We start from the raw sequence: 21,385 nt of genomic DNA, 5'->3' as shown, positions 1-21,385 counted from the left end.
ACTAGACTGAAAAGCAAAAAGGACAGCAACTTGTCTGTTCCCCTTCCACCGATTTCCCAGCGCTGTTCCCCTCCCTCAATTCCCCAATAAAATCTTTTTTAAAAAAAGAAAACAAGTAGAAAGGAGGTTTCATTCCTTAGTCTGGGGTGTGTTCCAAATACTTGTATTTTTAAAGAGTCTCACAGCAATTGCCTGAGTTTTCAACCCACCTTAAATTAACTTTTAAGGAAGAACCCCTTGTACTGATAGAGAATATAATTTTCTGAATCAGTTCACTTCTTCAGTTAGCACATAACAGATGAGACTTAAATGGAAGCACTTTGTAAACTGTCAAGCCCTCTCCACGTAAGAGCACCCAGATCCTGGAGCACCCAGAGATCCACGAGTCTCTACCTCTGCTCTGAAACATACTGCTCGTGTGCTCTGGAGACTGGCTGTACCCCTGCCTTGGGGAGCATATGGGGAACAGAAATGCCACTTGCCCAGCACACAGCGAACATTGTGGACAGGGTGTAGTGGCCATAGAAGGTGTTTGTGTTTTCATCAGTCTTATGCTCCTGCCTATGTCTTTCTGTTTGCCCTAAAAATGTAAGCCTTGTTAGGCTCTCACTATTACACAGTGGCTCTGATTTGCTCCCATCATCTCAGCCTTTTTCTGGTTCACAACCAAAATTAAGCACCCATTTCTGGAGGTTGACATAATTGTTGTACTAAGGGAGGTTTTGTTTATAATGACTTGCTTGTCTGATGAGTCTGAGCATTTGGCTGGCCTTTCTGGCTGAAGCAGCCCTTTCAACTGATGCCTAGAATGCATGCCTCCTGCTCCTGACCTCTCTCTTCTGGGTCATAATCAGTCCTTTTCCTCTACTAGAACCTTCTCCCCAAACGGGAAGCCTTACCTGACACGACTGCATATGTCCAATCCTCCGTTGAATTACCATGGCAATCACTCGTCACAATCATTTTTGTAATTATTTGATTGCCTTTCTGACTATATTTGTTGAATAAATGAAAAGTGTATTACCTTTCACTTGGCCCACAGTTTAATTAATGCATACTTCCTAGAAAATGAAAAAAATTAACAGCTATAAGCATTTATTATGGAAAGACTTGTTTTTCAACCTCCCTTCTTTTTCCTTTCCCAGTGCTCCTGAAGTTCCGCACGGATAAAGGAAGAGACCCTAGTTCTGATACCTTTGGGGAAGATTCTGAGCTGTTGCTCCAGATTCGAAACGATGTGCTGGAGTCCCTGGGTGTTAATCCCGACCTGCTTCCTGAAGACTTTGTCAGGTTGGTCTCGGCATTTATTACAGTTTCGCCTGGATGGATAAACGTCTGCTCTCAGTATTTGCCTTAAGTTGGAGAGATGCTTTGTTAAGACCAAAAGCTCTGAGGAGAGCTGCCTTCTTTGCCACATTCTGTCAACTCCCAGAGACCTCGGCCTCCCCGTTGGTATAGCAACAGTGTGTGAAAAACAGAGGCGCAGGTTGTGTTTGTTTAACAGGTATTTTATATTCACATGGTTCATTCAAGTCAAGGCAGTGTAAAATGTATATGCCCTATTGTGTACCTTCTTTTCACTTGACACTTTCTTCCGGGGATGTTTCCAGCTCAGGACCCACTTTCCTGCCTGTGTTCCAGCACGGGAGCAGGAGAGCTCGTTGTGGCCAGGCTTTCGTTACCACAGAATGCTGTTGTGTGTGACCTTGTGTGTGTGTCGTTTTGTGTGTGTGCACGTATAACTGCAGGGTAAATTGCTAGAAAGGGAGTATCTGGGTCAGAAGAATGTGATTTGCTGCTTGGCAGACGCTGCCCCAATGCCCTCCATCGACAGCTCGCCAATGTACGCCCTCAGCAGCAAAGGCAGTCATGTTCCCGGCATCCTCTCCCCTGGGCACGTGGATGCTTTCACCTTAGGTGACCGGTCTGCTCGTTTACACAATCAGGTTTAGGATTTGATTGGGGAAGTCCAAATGGTGACTCGGTCAGGAACCCCTTCAGGCAGTTCTGGGATCATCTGCTCACTCTCGTTTTCTTGCAGTGTCTTTGGGGGACTGTCTAAATTGTTTTGCTGTGCCTCTAGCTTGTAGCAGTTGAGGGCTGTAATTTATTGAGCTGCTATTATGTACATGGGCTCTCTTCACAGCAGCCCATTTTATGGGTGAGGAACAGTTAAAGCTCAGGGAAGTTAAATGCCTAGTCCAAGGTTTATATCGTTAATAACAGTAGCACTGTGTGTTGAAGGTTTTCTGTGCTTTAGCCACACCGTCACATTTAATTGTCACAATATTCCCTCGAGGTATGATTATTTTCCCATTATTTAAATGAAGAAACTGAGGCTCAGAAAGGTACTATCACTTGCCCAAAGTTTTAGTAAGTAGCTAACCAAGACCTCACCCAGGTCTCACCACAGTGCCAATCTCTGGTAGTAGCATGTCACCTTGGTTTTCTTCTTAGCAATAAAGTGAATCAGAGTCCCTTCCTTCCCTCGTTGTTTCTTCACTTGAGTCTGGATACCTCGTCTAGATGCTAGCAAACCCCACCAGATTTCAGACCAACACAAGGCCTTCAACCACCTGCCAAGCCCTGAGCCATAAAGAGACTGCAGTCTACAAGGTGCTTTTGTATTTTGGCACCGGGAGGTCAGGGGCTGATGGCACTCTCAGGCTAACAGCCGGTCTTGCGTGTCTTGGTGGAGGAAGGAGAGTGTGTGAGAAGCAAGCGGTACCTGCTCTCGCTCGCGCAGGACTCTGTTTTCAGCAGACCCAGCCAGGCAGGCCGGGCCACATACCCGGTGCTGGGTGCCAGCCCGTGAGTACGCAGCTGAGTGACTAATCTGGGCATTTAGAGAGATGAGCGGCCTGGCTCTGCATCACCAGCCAGTGGCTGAGGCCCCGCTTCCCAGAAGGAGAAAGCCACCTCCTAACTGCTAACAGCCTAACTAGCTGCTGGCTGGTTTTCTCTCTAAAGTGTTTCCCTTCCCTGCCCACCCGCTCTACAGAAACTGCTTTCCCATGTCCAGGTCCTTGTGTGCTCAGGTGCTCCCGCTCCATTGTCCTTTAAGTAAGAGGGGTTTGGTGGCCTCTTGAAGCCTGTCTGTGGATAGGTGGAGATAAGGCCTGAGATGGGATAGGGGTGTCTGGCAGCTGAGCTCCCCTCACAAATTGCCCACTGCCAGCTCGGAGCAGCAAGTGCTCTTGAGAAGGGAAGGCTGTGCACAAGTCTCCGCTTCCCTCATCTGTGTGTGCTCTGCCTGCACTGTCCTTTATGCTACCTTATTTATTCTTTTCAGAAAGCTTTATTGCTTTTATGATTATGAAAGTAACAGATGCGTACTGCTAGAAAGTGTAGAAGGAAAGAAAAGGGAAAAAGATCGCCTGTAGTCCCACCATTGAGAAGTAGCCATGGCTGACATTTCGGGGTTTAGCCTCCCAGGCTTCTCTGTGTATGTTTACTCATGTTTTTCTCTCTCTTTTTTAAAAATTTTATTGGGAAATTGGGGAAGGGGGGGAACATTATGTTTTTCCAGGACCCATCATCTCCAAGTCAAGTCGCTGTCCTTCAGTCTTAGTTGTGGAGGGCACAAGCTCAGCTCCAAGTCCAGCCGCTGTTTTCAATCTGGTTGCACGGGGTGGGGGTGGGGGGGGACAGTGCACAGCCCACCATCCCATGCGGGAGTTGAACCAAAAACCTTGTTGTTAGTCTCTCACCAGCTGAGCCATCCAGCTGCCCATTGGCATCTCAGCTCGGGTACAGCTCACTGGCCCATGTGGGAATCGAACCAGAGACTCTGTTGCTCAGAGCTTGCGCTCTTAACTAACTGCACCATCTGGCCGGCCCAATTTTTTTTTTTCTCTTTCTTAATATCAAAATGATGTCATACTGTCCATATAATAGCCTTCTTTTTTCAGCATATCAGACCTATTTGTGTCAAAAATACGTACAGCTCCATATCCTCACTTGTACTTCATGTTTCATTGTCTGATATGTGGTTATTTATATTTAACCATTACCTTATTAATGGGCATTTAAGTTGTTGATAGTTTTTCACTATTATATACATTTATAATGAACATTCATAATTGGTATATTTAATGTAATTTTTACTGTTTAAAATTTTTTTCATTATAGTTAAATATACACAACATAAAACATGCCATTTTAACCATTCTCAAATGTACAGTTCAGTGGCATTAAGTAAATTCACATTGTTGGGCAACCATCACTATTATTTATTTCCTGAACTTTTTCATCATCTCAAACTGAAAATCTGCACCCACTAAACACTGACTTCCCATTCTGCCTTCCCCAGGCCCCTGCTAACTTCTTTCTGTCTCTGTGACTTGGATTATTCTAGGTACTCTATTTCCCCATGTATAAGACGCACCTTAATTTTGGGGCCCAAAATTTGGGGGGAAAATGTATTATGTAAAGTAATTGAACTCAAGTTTTATTCATCATAAAATTCATACAACTCCTCATCACTGTCAAAACTCCCAACCATTAGCTTGTCCTCATCTGTGTCTGATGATGAATCACTGTCTTCATATATTGCCCCGTCCTCAGTTCCATCTATGGCATTTGAAATGTCACACTTCATAAATGACTTGACAACCATCTACAACCACTGTATAAGACTCACCCAGTTTTTAGACCCCAAATTTTTCGGAAAAGGGTGCATCTTATACATGGAGAAATACGGTATCTCGTGGATCTAAGTGGAATCATACACTATTTGTCCTTTTGTGAACTTACTGGTTTTTAAATTACAGAAATAATATACATGTTATGGAAAAATTAGATAGTACAGAATACCACTGACCATTTGGTATTACATCTTATATATTTTCTATCATAGCATATGTAAATCAACAAAATCCTTTGTAGATTAAAAAAATACTCATAATATTTATTGTTAGCAAGGGTGATGGAAAAAACTGCAACCTTTTGAGCAAGCCCTTTGGAAATATGTATTAAGAGTCATTAAAATGTCCCTATTTGTCATAGTAATTCTGCTCCTTAAAGAAAGGGAAATTAGAAAGGTGTTAAAGAGTTAATGATATAGGACAATGCAATATTATTCATAGATTAAAATAATGTTAATTATGGAAAATGTCAAGCATGCTGAACAGTGGAAAGGCTAGTATAGTAGTGAACATCTACATACCACTCAGCTAGATTCAGTTGTTAATATTTTACTTTCAGTTTTGGGGGTAGGGGCATGATGCTGACATTTGATGCTTTAAAAATGCATCAACGTTCATCTGTTGCATTTGGTTCTGTGTCTTTTAATCTAGGAGTTGGCATACTGTGACTTGCCACCTGTTTTTGTAAATAAAGTTTCATTCCACACCTACTCATTTATGTATTATCTGTTACAGCTTTTGTAGTTTTTACAACAGCAGTCTTAAAGAGTTTAAACCGACCATATGGCCTATAAAGCCAAAAAAATGTACTCTCTGCTTCTTTACAGAGAAAGTTTTCCAACTCTTGATCTAGAACAGTTTACCACTTTTTTTTTTTAAGAGTTCAGGCCAATTATATTGTAGACTATCCATATTCTGGATTTGTCTGATTGCTTCTTGAGGTGATCCTTATTTTGTCTTGTTTGATTTTTACTGTTTAGACTTACGTACAGTAAAATTCATTCTTATTTCCTCATGGTGCATTTTAAAAAAATTTATATACAGTGAAATATTTATTTTTGTTATACAGTTCTATGAATTCTGTGCATTTTTTAAAATTTTATTTAAAGTTTCATGAATTTTTACAAAGGCATAGAGTTGTGTAACCACCACCACAATCAAGATACAGAAAAGTTTTATCACCCCAAAATATCCCCTCTGGTGCCTTGTAATCAGCCCCTTCCCCACCAGCAACCACTGATCTGTTCTCTATCCCTATACTTCTGCCTTTTCCAATAATGTAATATACAGGCATACCACGGAGATATTGAGGGTTCAAGGTTTCAGACACTCGCTTTATTGCGATACGTGTAATAACATGAGTATCGCAATAAAGTGAGTTGTAATCTTTTTGCTGGTGGAGGGTCTTGCAAGAGTCCTCTATGTACTCCGGATACAAGTCCTTTATCAGTATATGGTTAGCAGAAATTTTCTCCTGTTTTGTGTGTTGTCTTTTTACTTCCTTGATGGTATCCTTTAAAGTAGTTTTTATTGGGTTATCAGAAAAGTAATGACGCATGTTTGCCACAGATCGCACTAGTTCATTTTTGGAAGTACTAGAGTCATTCGCATCTATGTTATTGCTATGTCATTTGACAGCTGACAGTTCTAGCTTCATTCTAAAAAAATGTTGAGCGATTTGGTTGAGTTTAGGAGATTTTACAAATTGAAGATGGAAGAACAAACTGCATTTTTGCCATATTTTACTGTTTTACTTCCATAAAGGGAAGACTGCGCGTGAAGCTTGTGAAAAGCTGCATAAAGCCTACGGTGACAATACTCTACAACAGCGGTTCTCAACCTGTGGGTCGCGACCCCTTTGGGGGGTCAAACGACCCTTTCACAGGAGTCACCTAAGACCATCGGAAAACAAAAAGATATTTACATTATGATTCATAACAGTAGAAAAATTACAGTTATAGAGTAGCAAAAAAAATAATTTTATGGTTGGGGGTCACCACAACATGAGGAACTGTATTAAGGGGTCGCGGCATTAGGAAGGTTGAGAACCGCTGCTCTACAAGAACGTCAGTGCCAATGACAGTTCACGAAATTCCATGCTGGTGATTTTGATCTCAATGACGCTCCTCGGTCAGGGAGGCCCACCGAGGTTGATGACAACAAAATAAAGGCATTGATTGAGTCAAACCCACGTTTCACGACACAAGAGATAGCAGAAACATGGAACATCCATCATTCAAGCGTTCACAACCACCTGAAGAAGCTGGGATACAGAAGCAAGCTCTATATTTGGGTTCCGCATGAACTCAAAAGAAGCTCATTTGATGGCGCATATAAACATCTTCGATACGCTCATTAAACATGAGGAAAACAATCCTTTTTTGAAGTGACTGATAACTGGTGATGAGAAGTGGATTATTTACAACAATGTGGTGTGCAAATGATCTTGGTCCCGACGTAATGATTCGCCTCAAACGACATCAAAAGCAGACATTCATTAGAGGAAGATTATGCTCTCAGTGTGGTGGGATTTTAAAGGTGTCGTGTTTTTCTAACTCCTACCGAGGTACCAAACAGTCAACTCAAATATGTACTGTCGGCAATTGAACAGTTTGAATGAATCCATCATCCAGAAATGTCCAGAGCTTGTTAATTGTAAAGGAGTTGTGTTCCATCACGACAACGCAAGACCACACACAAGTTTGATCACCCATCAAAAATTATTGGAGCTTGGATGGGATGTGTTCCCACACCCACCATACTCACCTGTTCTTGCGTCGTCAGACTTCCACTTGTTTCGCTTTCTTCAAAACTCCTTGCGTGGTATAACGTTCAATTCAAATGAGGCTGTAAATCAGCACCTTGTTCAGTTTTTCACAAGTAAAGACAGGTCCTTCTATGAATAAGGAATTATGAAGCTCACTGAAAGATGGCAAAAGGTTATCAAACATAACGGGCAATATATTATTGATTGATCTTTGTTCTTTATATAAATGACCTTTGAAAAACAGACAATAAATACGTCATGACTTTTCCAACAACCCAATAATTTTTATGAAATACAGTTGATCTATTTTATTTTTTCACATATGCTTTTGGTATCACATCTAAGAAACCATTGCCTAACCCAAGGTCATAAATATTTGTTCCTTTGTTTTCTTCTAACTTCTAAGAGTTTTATAGTTTTAGCTTTTATTTAGGTCTGTGATCCATTTTTGAGTTAACTTGTACATGGTGCAAGGTAGGGGCCCACCTTCATTCTTGTGCATGTGGAGACACAATTGTCCCCGTAGCAATTGTTAAAAAGGCTTTTTCATCCCCATTTAATGGTCTTGGCACCCTCAAAAATTAATTGCCCATGTATGTATTTCTTTATTTCCAGACTCTCAGCTTTATTTCATTGATCTATGTGACTGTCCTTATACCCATATCACACTGTCTTCGTTACTGTACTTTGTAGTAGTAAATTCTAAAATTGGGACACTTGAGGTCTCCAGCTTTGTTCTTTTTCAAGATTGTTTTGGCTATTCTATGTCTCTTACATTCCCATAGGAATGTTAGCATGGATTTTTCCATTTCTACAAAAAAGGAAGCTACGATTTTGATAGTGAGTTTGTCAAATATATAGATTAATTTAGAGAGCATTGCTGTCTTAACGATGTTAAGTCTTCTGATCCATGAACATGAGATACCTTTCCATTTATTTAGGTCTTTTATTTCTTTCAACAATGTATTATAGTCTTCAGAGTAGAAGTTTTACACATCTGTTAAATTTATTTCTGAATATTTTATTCCTTTGGATGCTATTGTAAATGGAATTCTTAATTTCATTTTAGAATGTTCATTATTAATGTATAGAAGTGCAATTGACTTTTGTATATTAATCTTGTATCTTATAGCTTTGCTGAAATATTTAATAGTTCAAATTATTTTTTTGTGGATTTCTTAGTATTTTCTATATACCATATCATGTCATCTCTGAATATGTATTACTTCTGTCTGTCCAATCTGGATGTCTTTTTCTTTTTCCTTCCTTAATTTCCCTGGCTAGAACCTTCAGTACAATGTCGAATAGAAATGGTGAGAGCAGACACCCTTGTCTCGATCCTGATCTTAGGAGGAAAACTTTCAGTCTTTCACCATTAAGTATATTAGCTGTGAATTTTTTTGTAGTTATCCTTTATTAGGTTGAAGAAGCTTCCCTCTACTCCCAGTGCATTTAGTGTTTTTATCATTAAAAGGTACTGGATTTTGTCACATGCTTTTTCTGTGTCTGTTGAGACGATCATGTGTTTTGCTTTGTTTTTTTTTTGTTTGTTTTAGCTGAGCCATCCTGCTACCTGTTGGCAGCTCAGCGGCTGCTCAGCTCGGGCTGGACTCGAACCGCTGTTGCTCAGAGCTCAAACTCTTGAGCGAGCTCTTAACCAACTGAGCCGCTCGGCCGGCCCTGAGACGATCATGTGTTTATTGTCCTTTCCATTAATATGGCATACTACATTGATTTTTTTTTTTAATCCATTGGGTTTTCTTTTTTTTTTTTTTAATTTTATTGAAAACAGCCATGGTCACTAGTTACACATTGCTTTCATGCTACAATGGCGTAGTTGATTCTTTTAAAGAGGGTGCAGCTCACAGTGGCCCATGCGGGGATCGAACTGGCAACCTTGGTGTTGTCAGCACAATGTTCTAACCAACTGAGCTAACCGGTCACCCCCACCCCCATTGGTTGATTTTTCAGGTGTTAAACCAACCATGCATTGCTGGCATAAATCCCACTTAGTGGTGGTATGTAATCCTTTCTATATGTTACTGGTTTGAGTTGCTAGCATTTAGTTGAGATAATATACTTTTAAGAGAAAAAGGCAGAATATTAAATTGCATCATATGATCACAAGAGAATGGGTGTATTTTTAAAAAAGGAAAGTGTTCCCACATTTGGTTGTCTTTGACTAAGTGGAGTTATATGGGTGATTAGGGGTTTTTTTGGTGAAGTTCTTGATATGTTTTACAGTTCTATAATAGACCTTAATAATCAGGAGGAAATGTTACCTCTGTGGCTGAACAGATGGAGTGCTGGTCCTGGCCTGGGTGTGAGGAAAGGGCACTTTTGTACACAGTTGGTGGGAGTTGTGATGGATACAGCTTTTCTGGAGGGCCTTTTGGCAAAATGCATCAGGATCCAGCAATTCTGTATTTAGGGATTTGCCATAAGAAATTATTTGGCCATCTATGCCAAGATGTGTGATTGTAATATCGAACAGCCTAAATACCCATCAGTAGATTACAGTGTGGGATGAATAATACTTGGTATTGGGCTTAAAATTATATGTTTAGATATTTGCACTTTTAAAAATGTCTAGGAGGGGGCTGACCAAGTGGCTCAGTTGGTTTAGAGTTGGCTTAAGAGCGCGAGCTCTGAGCAACAGGGCCACCGGTTTGATTCCCACATGGGCCAGTGACACTGCGCCCGAGCTGAGCTGTCACTGAGCTGCCAGCAGGTGGCAGGATGGCTCAGCTGGTGTAACAACAAGATTGCCTGTTCAATGGTGGGCTATGCCCACCAGCAACTAAGACTGAACTCGGCACCTTGAGCTGAGCTGCCCGCCTGGATGGCTGAGTGGATAGAGTGCGTGCTCTTAACAACAAGGCTGCTGGTTCGACTCCCCATTGGGATGGTGGCCACACCCACCTGCACCTAAGATTGAACACAGCACCTTGAGCTTAGAGGCGACGAGCTGCCGCCGGGCAGCCAGATAGCGACTGGTGTCCTCCATAACGAAGATTGAAGAACAACAATTTGGCTGGTCCCCTCTCCCAATTCCCCAATAAAATCTTTGTGTGTGTGTGTGTGGGGGGGGAATAAATAAATAAATAAAAACATCTAGAAGGATGAGCATAAACTGGGAAAATTGGAGGTGGCCTCCTGATGGTAGGGTTCCTTGGAGAAGCTTTCCCTTTAACTTGTCTGTGTTCCAATTTTCTCATTTAAGAAACACCTTTTGAGTTCAGGGGTAGGGACTGGCCGAGCAGATTTCCCCTGGGGAGGTGGTGAAAGTTAATGGTTAGCTCCCCAGGATGGATGATTTGAAGGGGCAGGTGACAGTATCAGCTAAAATTTGTCCTCTGGATGCCCCATCCTGGCCCAGAAGGGCTGGTATCTATGTGGGTAGCGGAGACTTTTTGCTTTAATTTCAGGTCACAAACTTCCCATGCCTCCTGCATGTTAACACAGGCCTTCTCCCTGACACTTGTCTGGGAATAGCATATAGAACCCACCGCCCATTATGGGTAAGGAGAGAATTGCGAGAATGTGACCGGGGCACTGAAACATCTGATATTTGTAGGACCTTATTTTTAGGAAGCATAGATATAGTTTTTCTTTTAACTTTAAAAAAGAAAAGAAAAAAAAAGTGTTGTGAAACAATTCCTGCCTGCCAAAGTTCAAAGGTCTTTCCCAACCACCTACTAACCCCTGGATTAGATTGAATTTTCACGCCTAGATGCCAGCGTTAGCATTGTTGTCTGCATTGATCCTCCTGGTAGATGTTTTCATTCAGACAGCCCACTACTGACCTTTTCCAGATGTCCCATTAGCCTTCCTGTTCTTCGGTGCTTCATTTCACTTGTCTTCTCTTTTAGGTACTGCTTCTCTGAGATGGCGCCAGTGTGTGCAGTGGTTGGAGGGATCTTAGCCCAGGAAATTGTGAAGGTAACAGTCTCTATGGTACAGAAGACGTTGATCCACTGTCCGCCTTGCAGATGTGCTGAGAGAGAACCCAGGACTATCTTAGCTGCTTGGTTTCTCTGACTGACTCATCCTTGTTTTATGTCCTTCCCTTTCCCACCCCATTCCATTCTCTCCAGCCCACCCAGGTGGACATTCAGCAAAGGACCTCTGAGGGCGTGCTCTGTGCTCAGCCCAGAGCTAGACACAGTGTACTTAAGTCTCTGTTTGCCTTCCACTAACTGTACTGATTAGTTATTTGATGCTTATCCTATTTGCCAGGTATTCTGCTTCTCGTGGCTCTGTGAAATGGTTACTACCATGATCCCCAATTAAGGGGAGAACACTACTGAGGCCCTGAGAAGGGACTCCAAAACCTGTGTTCTTAACCTCTGAGTTTCTTTCTATCCATTACCGTGGCGTCAAAGCTCCGACTTGTTCATGCACACCCCACAGGTACTTATAGAGGAGGAGGAGGAAAAGCAATACCAGCGGGGCACGTGTGCTGTACCAGGAGCCCCACAGGGCTCTGTACAGGCTGGCCTGTGACCACATTAGGTAGGCATCATTGGCCCTCTCAGAAGGGAGGTATCTAACCTGGGGTTGTGTAACTAGTAACTAGCACGTCCTTTTGAATTTCTTCTAGAAGAACATTTGGGTTGCTAAAATTATTGCATACCCCCAAATATATTTTACTTTCTTTGGGGACTTTAGTATTTTCCCAAAGATGCTAAATTTGCCTTTTACAGGTTCTTGGCTGCTTTAGTGATCTTACAATGATGGTTTGTCCTTTTCTTTCATGGGATAGAGTCATGCCTGGTTAAATGATTTCCCAAGTTCATTTGCATGTCAGGTTTACCTTAGGAGGAGGATTTGGAGACCCAGCTCTCACTACTTCGTCTTGGGATCTGCAAATTTATTCTGGAGACGTTTGACTTAATTTGACAGTCCTGCCATCTTAAGGCTCTTGTTTTTCCCTCTTCTTTTCTGATCCTTTTCTCTGGACCAAATTCTTCTTTTCCCCAAATCTAGCCTTCTATGTCACGGGCAGTAGGGTGAGCACCGAGGAGATATGGAGAGGGAAGAAGAGGAGCGTGCGAGGGCCAGGCCTGTTTCTGCTTAGCCCAGAGTGAGGCAAAATGGCAGTTTATATGCCCAATCTGAGAAAGTGGTCATGGCTGCCCGAGAGCTGTGCTGAGAAGGATTCTGTGGCTGCCTGTTGGCAGATTCCACAGGAAAGTGCAGTGATGGAAAAATCTGAAGAGGGGATGGGAATGGATACATTTTTGTAGCCTGTAATGACTACAACAATAATGTCATTTATGGAAAGCCCACTATGTACCACACAAAGACTGTTCCTTCCACGGATGCTTCTTTTATCCTCACAACAGCCCTGTGAGGTCGGAACTGGAGCGCTCCCTGATGTATGAAAGAGGAGGTGGTGGAGCCAGGATTTGAGCCCAGGCGGCCCGGTGTCTGAGCCTGTGCTCTTCACCACTTGGTCATCGTGCTTCAGGCGCTGTCCCTGTGGTCCCCCTGCCCAGTGGCTCTGCATGGGCCCAAGGCCGCTGTCCTGGCACCCGCAGACTCACTTCTGTACATCCCATTGAGAAGCTGCCGCCTGGGTTTTTCATGTGGGGTGGAGATTGGGGGTCAAGGCAGGTGGCCGTGACCCCATTGTTTGCAACGCCTTTTCGGCATCCCAGTCCTAACCTCCAGTGCAGCCCCCTCCTCACTGCCTGCTGGGGACAGCTGTTGCCCAGCATCTTGTTTCTGTTTGTCCCGGATAGCCAGAGCACTCTGCATTCTTGGTTGCTGGGTGTGTCTGGAATCTCCTCCTACCCCCCATCTGGCTTGGGAAGCACTTTACCTTTTGCCCCGTGTTCACCCCATGCCCTGCTGTCTTATCCCCATGACTCCCCCCTACTTAACACGGTTCCATCCTTCAGTCAGCTGGCAGTAGGGTCCTGCAATTTCAGGGTCACAGACCTCCCCCTTCTCTCCTGAGAGACCATCTGACCACTCATAAAAAGTAAACACAAGGCAATGGAGGACAAATGTAAAAGTCTGTTCCCCTGGAATCATCTTTGTTTCCTTCCTTCCTTATATCATTCCAGACACCCTGTGTTCTGTCCACATCCCCGTCATGTCTTGCTTCTCTCCCCACTGTCCACAGTAGGTCTCCCCACCTACAGTACTAAAGGTGATAGAGACAGCAGCAGCCATGCCAGGCTCCATGTTAAGTCACACTGTGTCATCTCTTGTACTTGGGACCAGGGTCTAGGACTTCCAGCTATGGACTCTTGGGCCTTCCCACCAGACTGAGTGGTTGGGATCCTCAGATACTGGTAAGGGACCCCGGCCCTGTGAACAGCAGCAGCTCCCACTGACTGAGAATTTACCCTGTGCCAGGCACATTACAAGCTTGATCGCACTTCATTCTCACCAGAAGCTCTGACCAGCAGGTGCTATTTATTTGCCATGTCATATGTGAGCCAGAGGAGCAAACCTGTGTCAGATCCAAGCGCCACGCAGCGGGGCCTCAGAACCCTTAGTATCTATTGTAGTACCACATGACAGATTAGATGCTCAGTACATTTCCTTGGACGAATGGCTAAATAACCACTTAAAGTAGGTGTAATTGTCCCCATTTTACAGATGAGGAAAGGCATGGGAATTGGCACCAAATTGAGAAGAAGTTTAGGATGTTTAGAGCACATTTCTAACCTTGTAAAGGAAGTCCTGCCTTATGAATGACAACATGGTGCTCCCGGGAACCTCTGAACGCCACTTAGCAGCTTGCTTAGGTGATGCTGTCCTCTTACATGGCAACCCTGTTTGGATTCAGAACCTCTTAGAAAAGTCACTGACACCTGTGAAAGTCAGTCTTTAAAAGTGCTGTGTCCTTGTGTGAACCCCACAAGACAATCTCCGTTTCCATGGCTGAATTGCATCTCCCCAGCCCTCTGGGTCCCAGCCCTGGCCTGTTCTGTGGAAGGCAGGCAGCATAGTCTCCTCACGGAGGAGCCGTGTGTCCCATCAGGTGACAGAGGCTGCAGCCTAAGACGTGTTGGAATGAGTCACTGCCTTTCTCAGCTCAAGAGTCAAATAATTGTACTGCCACTTGCCAAGCAGTGCTGCGTCATGCTAGGCACTGTTTAAGGTATTTGAGGTACATCATCTCTTTTAATTAATGCCTAGGATAATAGATTTGTTATTTTGTTTTTCAGGGGGAAAGTAAGGTACAGAGAGGCTAAGTGATCTGTCCACGGGCACACAGCTAGCAAGGGCCAGAGCAGAGAAGACATGACAATCAAAGGTGTCTCTAGACATAGCAGGATAGCCCCTAGGGAGCAAAATCGACCTCTATTGGGAAACCACTGCCCACGCTGTTTATAGAAGACCTGGTTTGGGGGATTTTTCCTTCTTTTTTTCTCTGTTTTATTCCTTTCAAAGCATTTGAGCTGAACCCTCTTCTTTTTCTCTCCAGGCCCTGTCTCAAAGGGACCCTCCTCACAACAACTTCTTCTTTTTTGATGGCATGAAGGGGAATGGGATTGTGGAATGCCTTGGCCCCAAGTGAACCCACAACGTGGCAGCCCTGGAGATGCTGACTCTCGGCATGCCCACATACATCCCCTGTCCCCTTCCCCCACGAAGGCATCTCCAGGCAAGAGGAGAGTGAAGTCATTGGACCAGTACAAAACATTTCCTGTGAGCAGCAAGGTTGTGCGGATGCGCTCCCTGCGAGCCCCAGCAGCTGCTGAGCGCTAAGGGGAGTAGGGGCCGGCTGGCTCCCTTCCAGCTCTCTTCACGGCTGTTTGCCAGCTCCCAAGTGGCGGTCACCTGAAAGCGCCCTCTGATGCCCCTCTGTCCTGGTGCCATCACGGCGTCACCAGGCCTCTGGGGTACCGCCGGGGATGCCTGCCAGGAACCAGCATGCCTGGTTGCTTAGGAGCCTCTCACCATGTTCCTGGACTTATTCCCTACCTGATGTCACACAGCGAGGAGCATGACCTCAGGTGGGAATAAGTCCCAGGCCCAATGGAACCACAGTTCCAAGTCAGACAGGTGACCTGAGAGAGGAAAAACATGGCAGGCGGAACGTATTTCCTCCAAAGTTTGAGATCCTGAAAAACAACAGGTGGCCTCTGGTGTGCTGTTCTTGAGTTTTAGTTGAGGATTAGTGAGTTCCAGCCTGGATTGTGGAAGAGAGGAAATGTTACAAAATCCTCTTGTCCTTAGGGGGAGACCTCGCAAGTCGAATATTAGTAGGAAACTTGTTTTAAAAGGCAAAGGCCAGAGTCCCACCCACAGGGGTTCTTATCTGTTAGGCGGAGCTGGGAGGGAGGAGCCTGTCCTGTTAACAGACCCCACCTCGAGGACCCCTCTGGAGGCTGGTGCATTGAAGGGCTGTGTCAGTCCTTCATTTTCCCCCTGAATGGCAGCTGTTTGTGTTTTTTTTTTTACATTTTCTAGATTTCCGTGGTTCTTGAAAAAGGAATGACAGAAATAAAGTTACTTGCTTTGAGATTTGTTTGCTTTTCTTCCACATTTGAAACTTCCTCTGACCGGGAGTGATCCTATCAATTGCCTTTTTAAATCTGAAGAAATATCACTGGACGCTTTAACTTGACTCCAAGATTCCTCCCCTCCAGCAACCATTCCTGCCGGTTCTGGATAATGCAGCAAACGTTAGTTAGATTGCTCAAATTCTAGAATGCAAAGAAGTTTCTGGCTCCAGTTGTTGAATAATTCAGTTAAATAATGGCAGTTCTCAGTGACAAGAATCACAGCAATAACGGAAAAGGAGCAAAGCACAACGCTGCCACTGCTTTCTGCTCCAGGCATCGCGCAGAGCAAAAGTGGGCGAAGACCTCATTTTAAATTTAAGTGACACTTAAAAAAAAAAAATTTAGTAATATGCCCCAGTCTCCCAGCTGGTCCGGGTCAGAGCTGCCATTGGAACACCAAGTTTGTCTTGACTCGGCAGTCCAAGTTGGTTCCTCCTTGATGTAAAATTAAAATTGTGTGAGGTTTGGGCCTGGCCAGTTTGAAAGAATAAATCAGCTCCTTTCGTATTTCAATCCTGCTGCACTCCGTGAAAAGGAACTGGTCTAGGAGGCAGAACTTAATTCCTGACTCTGCCTCTGCCTTAGGTGAGGCTAGGGCTGCGTTTCTGGACGGGCCTCATTCTAGATCCCATTAGTGTCATGTCAGAGGCACCAAGGTCGGCGCTTTTATTGATGCATGAATCTCATGCTGCCTTTGAAATTTGGAGCTAATTATACCCTTTATTTTGCAATGTGGGGCCTTGGTCACAAGGGGGAGCAGGCGTGTCTGAATGGATAAAAACAAAATTGTCATTGGAGAATCTTCTCTGAGGCTTTTCAAACTTTTCCACCCTGAGCCTCACATGGCAGAGATTGAGTCATCCTGAGAAGACCCCTCGGGAATCAGGGAGTGGTACTTAAAGCTGCCAGCCCCGGGCAAGAAATGTCTTTATTCTCATTTCTTCAAATTTCATATTCTCCCATATTACATGTCAAAATTATCATAAAAATGGATTTCTCTAAGTCTCCAGGAGGTGCACAGTGATTGTCCTGTAGTTTCTAGTACCTCCAGGAAATGTGTAGCCCACGTGGGAAGGAGAATCAACTCTGAAGGTGACAAATACTTTTGGGTTGCTGGAGTTACCTAATGAAAGGAAACGGGCTGGCTTTGGGGCCGCCAGCTTTTTCCACTCCATGGGGCACTCCTGTTGTCTTTGGTTTGTGCAATAGCCAAACTCCGTTAAGTGCTTAATGTGTTGAAGCCTTCAGAACATTCTAGTGGAACAGGTGCTACTCAAAAAGAAGAAAAAAAGGTAATACAAGCACAGGTAAAAAAAGTTACAACACAATAATAAGCTTGGTTCCATCATAGCCGACATCCATGATTTCCCTTTGCAGTGCAGACCCTTTTTGTCAGTTTCCTGCATTTCATAAATATAAATGTGTTTATTGAGGTATGTCCTATTTACCCCTTTACACGTGGGGAAATGGAAACTTAGGTTGTAGTTGTCCAGTCAAAAGAGTTTAACGATAATAATAGCAGCTAATATGTTCATGTTCACGCGACCTGCCTGGTACTTTTCAAAATGCTTGTACTTCTGCTAAATTGTTTGAATCCTCAAGCAGCCCCATGGGGGTTCATACTGTTGTGACCATATTGCAGGCGAGGAAACGGCTTCACCCAAGAGGTAAGAGATGAGACGTGGGCTGACGGGAAAGGCTTCTATGCAGTACATGTAAACATTCATTTAGTGGCACCGCCTCTGATGACCTCAGTAAGGACAAGGAGACTTGGGCTTTGCCCTCACCAGGTCCTTAGACCTAGGAGTCACTGCCGAGGACCACCAGTCAGGCCCAGGTGCTGAGGGGGCACTTCAGCTGTGTCCAGAAGGGCAGGTGGGTTTTGTTTTTAAGCTTGTAAACCCCACCAGCATAAGAGTAAGAAGATTCCTCTCCACTACGTCTTACCGCCTGTCAGCTTGATGGCCACATAGGAGCAGCTGACTTCACAGCTAAACTCAGGATTTCAGAGAGAAATGTGAGATGCTTTTTGTGTATGTTATGTGTATCCACTCTCGTATCTACCCCAGAGGTCACCCCTCGCAGCCACTGAGAGTGAACGCTTCCAGGCTGTCAGGTTCAAACCCATACTCCACCCCTTAGCTATATGGACAAGTGACCCTTCTGTACTTCAGTTGCCCCATCTAAAATGGAGCAACAAGTAGTATATTCCTCTGATAGGTGAAAAATGAATTTAGTATGTTCTTTGAGTAGAAACTGCTCAATGTTAGCTGCTATTGTGCATATTCGTAAATAATTTTTTCTGCAACTTGCTTTTTCTCACTATGTCTTAGAGATTGCCAGTGCATCGCTCATCAAATTCCGAAACCACAGATGAGCCATAAACCATTTAATCAGTCTGTTGTTGAGTGATATTGAGCCTGTTTCCTTTGTACATACTTGGGAAAGACTCCCAAAGCCAAATGCTCAGGTTACAGAGTAAGTACATTTGAGATGGTGATTCTTTCCACAAGGCTGTAGGGTGGTAACATCGGGCGTTTCCTTTGTTGTTTGGATAGAAAGTGCATGTGTGTAGTACAGAACTGAAAGGTTTACAAAGATATGCAGTTGCATTTTTTAAGGAAGGACAAATTTATAAACAATGAAAAGTGTATCTGTCCTTTCCAACAGCAACCACTGTGGGGTGAGAGCACTTGGAAGCAGGCGAGGCGTGCCGGTTCAAGTTTTGAATTAGCCTGCGAGAGGCTGCACAGTTTGCAAGTGGCAGTGGTTTAGATGAGGGCCTCCTTGCCAGGTCCTCTGAACCTCCGCTCTGCCAGGCTGCAGTACCACTTGGCACCTTGATGTTAAGGGAGTAGGTCCCATAGACCACGTTAGGTGCGCCTTTCCCTCTGAACAACTGATCCCTCCTTTGTTTTTCTAGGAGCCCTTTGGAATTGGCTGACAAAATGGGGCCTCTAGCCTTGACTCTCGCTGAGTCTCCGCTTCTTTCCATCTAACCGGGATGGTGGGGTGGGATTTCCCATTTTCAGTCCTAAAAAATGATAGGTTTGGTTCTGTGCAAAAGATACAGAAGTTCTGTTTCTTGTGTGGTGGGGTTAAGTTTCTAATAGACAAAACCCCCTGCAAATAACTAAATTCTAGACAAAATAACAAAACAAAACAAACACTACCAAAAAACAACTAGAAGGCCCTAGAGAGTGAACAAAGGCACGTGGATTTGGAGGGGAGTTGAAAGCTGCAAGAAGAGCCCAGCACAGAGTGAGTTTTCTGGTGCTTGTATGTGTTTTTTCCCCCGCCATGCTAACCGCCATGTTAGCAGTGCGCCAGGCCGCTAAACTCAGGTAGGAAACCAGCTGTCTTACCGGCCTGAAGAACCAGAGGACAGAGCCAGAGTAACCAGAGCTCCTGGGAAAGAACACCAGCGAAGGGAAACCCCGAGTTACGTGTATAAATTCAGCCCATGACTCTTGCTGACCACCTGACTATGAATGTGTAGGGCAGGCAGACTCAGCAGGATGGAATTGAACTGGGTTTGAGCTGTCACCCACTGGGGCAGTTTAACAAATATCCCCTAAAACCAAAACAGTCACATTCTTTGAAAGATATAACAGAATCCAGAATGTCAACAACATAACCTTCATAATACCCAGGGTACAATCCCAAATTACCTAATATATATGGAATCAAGGAAATGGAAATGTGACTGTTCTCAAGGGAAAAGACAAGATCGAGAACCCAAGTGTTGGAATTGGCAGACAAGGATTTTACCTCATTGAGGTAAAGGAAAATATACGTGTGATGATGAAAAATAGGAAGTCTCAGCAGAGAAACAGACAAACAGCCAAAAGGACATTCTAGATGTAAAAATACAGTATCTGCAATTTTCAAAACTCCCTGGTAGACCTAATGTAATAGCATGAAGATGATAGAGAAGAGGTTGTGGGAACTGGCAGTGGATTAGTAGAAATTATCCAGTCTAAAATGGAAAAATTATTTTAAATAACAAGAGCTTGTGGGACACCATCAGGAGCTATGTAGATGTCTAACGAGTCCCAGAAAGGGAAGGAGAGAGAATGAGGAAGAAAAAATGTAAATAATGGCCCAAAACTTTGAAATTTGGTGAAAGATGTAAGTTTACAGATTTGAAAAGCTCAGTGAGTCCCAAACTGGATAAATACAAAGAAAACTGGGCCTGGACATACCATAGTCAGTATGACAATAAAAAACGAAGAAAAACTTGAAAGCCTGACAAAAACACATTACAAACAGGAACTATGATTCAAAGATCCTATAATAGATTTCTCATCAGAAATGATGGAGGCCAAGAGACAGTGACACAACAACTTTAAAATGCAGAAAGAAAACAGTCAATCCCAGAATTTTATAACCAGTGCAAGTAGGTATTTTCACATAAAAGTAAACTAAGAATTTATCTCCAGCAGAAAATACCCAATGAGAAATGCTAATACAAGTTCCTCAGGCTTATGGGAAATTGTCCCATGAGAATCTGGGGACTTCATGATGCATTGAAGAGCACTGGAAATGGTAAATAGACGGGGAAATCCTTTTCAGAGACTTCCTCTTCATTTCTTTGAAATACATGACTAAAGCCAAAGTTCTGATGTTGTCTTGTGGGGTTTGTCATGGGTGTAGAAGTAATCCATATGACAACTATAGTATAGAATGATGGGGGTGTGGAGAGGCTCGGGGGACCCAAGCAGAGGCAGTTTCTACCTTACAATAATAAATCGATAGACCTAATCCAGCCATATCGATAATTCCATGAACTATTACTGGAAAGAGGGAGGTGCCTGGACCGCAGTGAGGACCATGCAGAGGTTTGCTGCCAGAGAGCTGCGTGTGATCACGCCACCTCCTGCCCTTGGGCCTGTGCACAAGTACTTAGCATGAAGAAACATAGAATAATTAAATAAACACCCAGGTATCCAGTCATTTTGCCACTTGCTTTGTTTTACTTCCTGTTATTTGTTTATTCACATGGATAGGGTTCTGGCTCATTTGAGTTAACTGCTGTCTTTTCTGTTGTATGACAAGCACTCAATTTACCCTTTCGACTGCTATTGGATACTTAGATGGTTGGTTTTGTGCATTGCCAACACTTGGACACTTGTGCACATCCACTTGTGAGGGAGACACCCTAGGATGGCTGTTGCTGGCGTAGGGATGTTCAACCTCAGCTTGACAAGGTTTTGCCTCTCCAAAGCAGTGGCTCCCTTAACCTGGCCCTGGCCTTTATTATAGAAGGGCCACTTCCCCTGAACTTCCTCTTTCCCAGTGAGGACAGCAGGAAGGGGCAGAGGTGGGATCTGAAGGTGTGTCTGCCAGTCTTATTTGGGAGGGGTCACAGGAAAGCATTTGGCCAATTGCCCTGTTTTCAGGAAGGTGACGGTAGGAGCCCCCTTCTTTTTTTTTTTTTT

General features: G+C 43.8%; 1 protein-coding gene across 1 annotated transcript in view; it reads left to right on the top strand.

Moving 5' to 3' along the window:
* Positions 1 to 15,901, top strand: part of SAE1 (SUMO1 activating enzyme subunit 1) — a 74,004-nt gene extending 58,103 nt beyond the window's left edge. Inside the window, exons 9-11 of the mRNA XM_019625240.1 lie at positions 1,146 to 1,290; positions 11,286 to 11,355; positions 14,861 to 15,901. Coding sequence (XP_019480785.1) covers positions 1,146 to 1,290; positions 11,286 to 11,355; positions 14,861 to 14,953 — 308 coding nt within the window. The 3' untranslated portion in view covers positions 14,954 to 15,901. The remainder of the gene's footprint in view (positions 1 to 1,145; positions 1,291 to 11,285; positions 11,356 to 14,860) is intronic.
* The last annotated feature ends 5,484 nt before the right edge of the window (positions 15,902 to 21,385 follow it).

This window comes from Hipposideros armiger, unplaced genomic scaffold (assembly GCF_001890085.2).
Source record: "Hipposideros armiger isolate ML-2016 unplaced genomic scaffold, ASM189008v1 scaffold_619, whole genome shotgun sequence".
NCBI classification, from domain to species: domain Eukaryota; kingdom Metazoa; phylum Chordata; class Mammalia; order Chiroptera; family Hipposideridae; genus Hipposideros; species Hipposideros armiger.
This window is presented reverse-complemented; position numbering and strand designations above follow the sequence as displayed.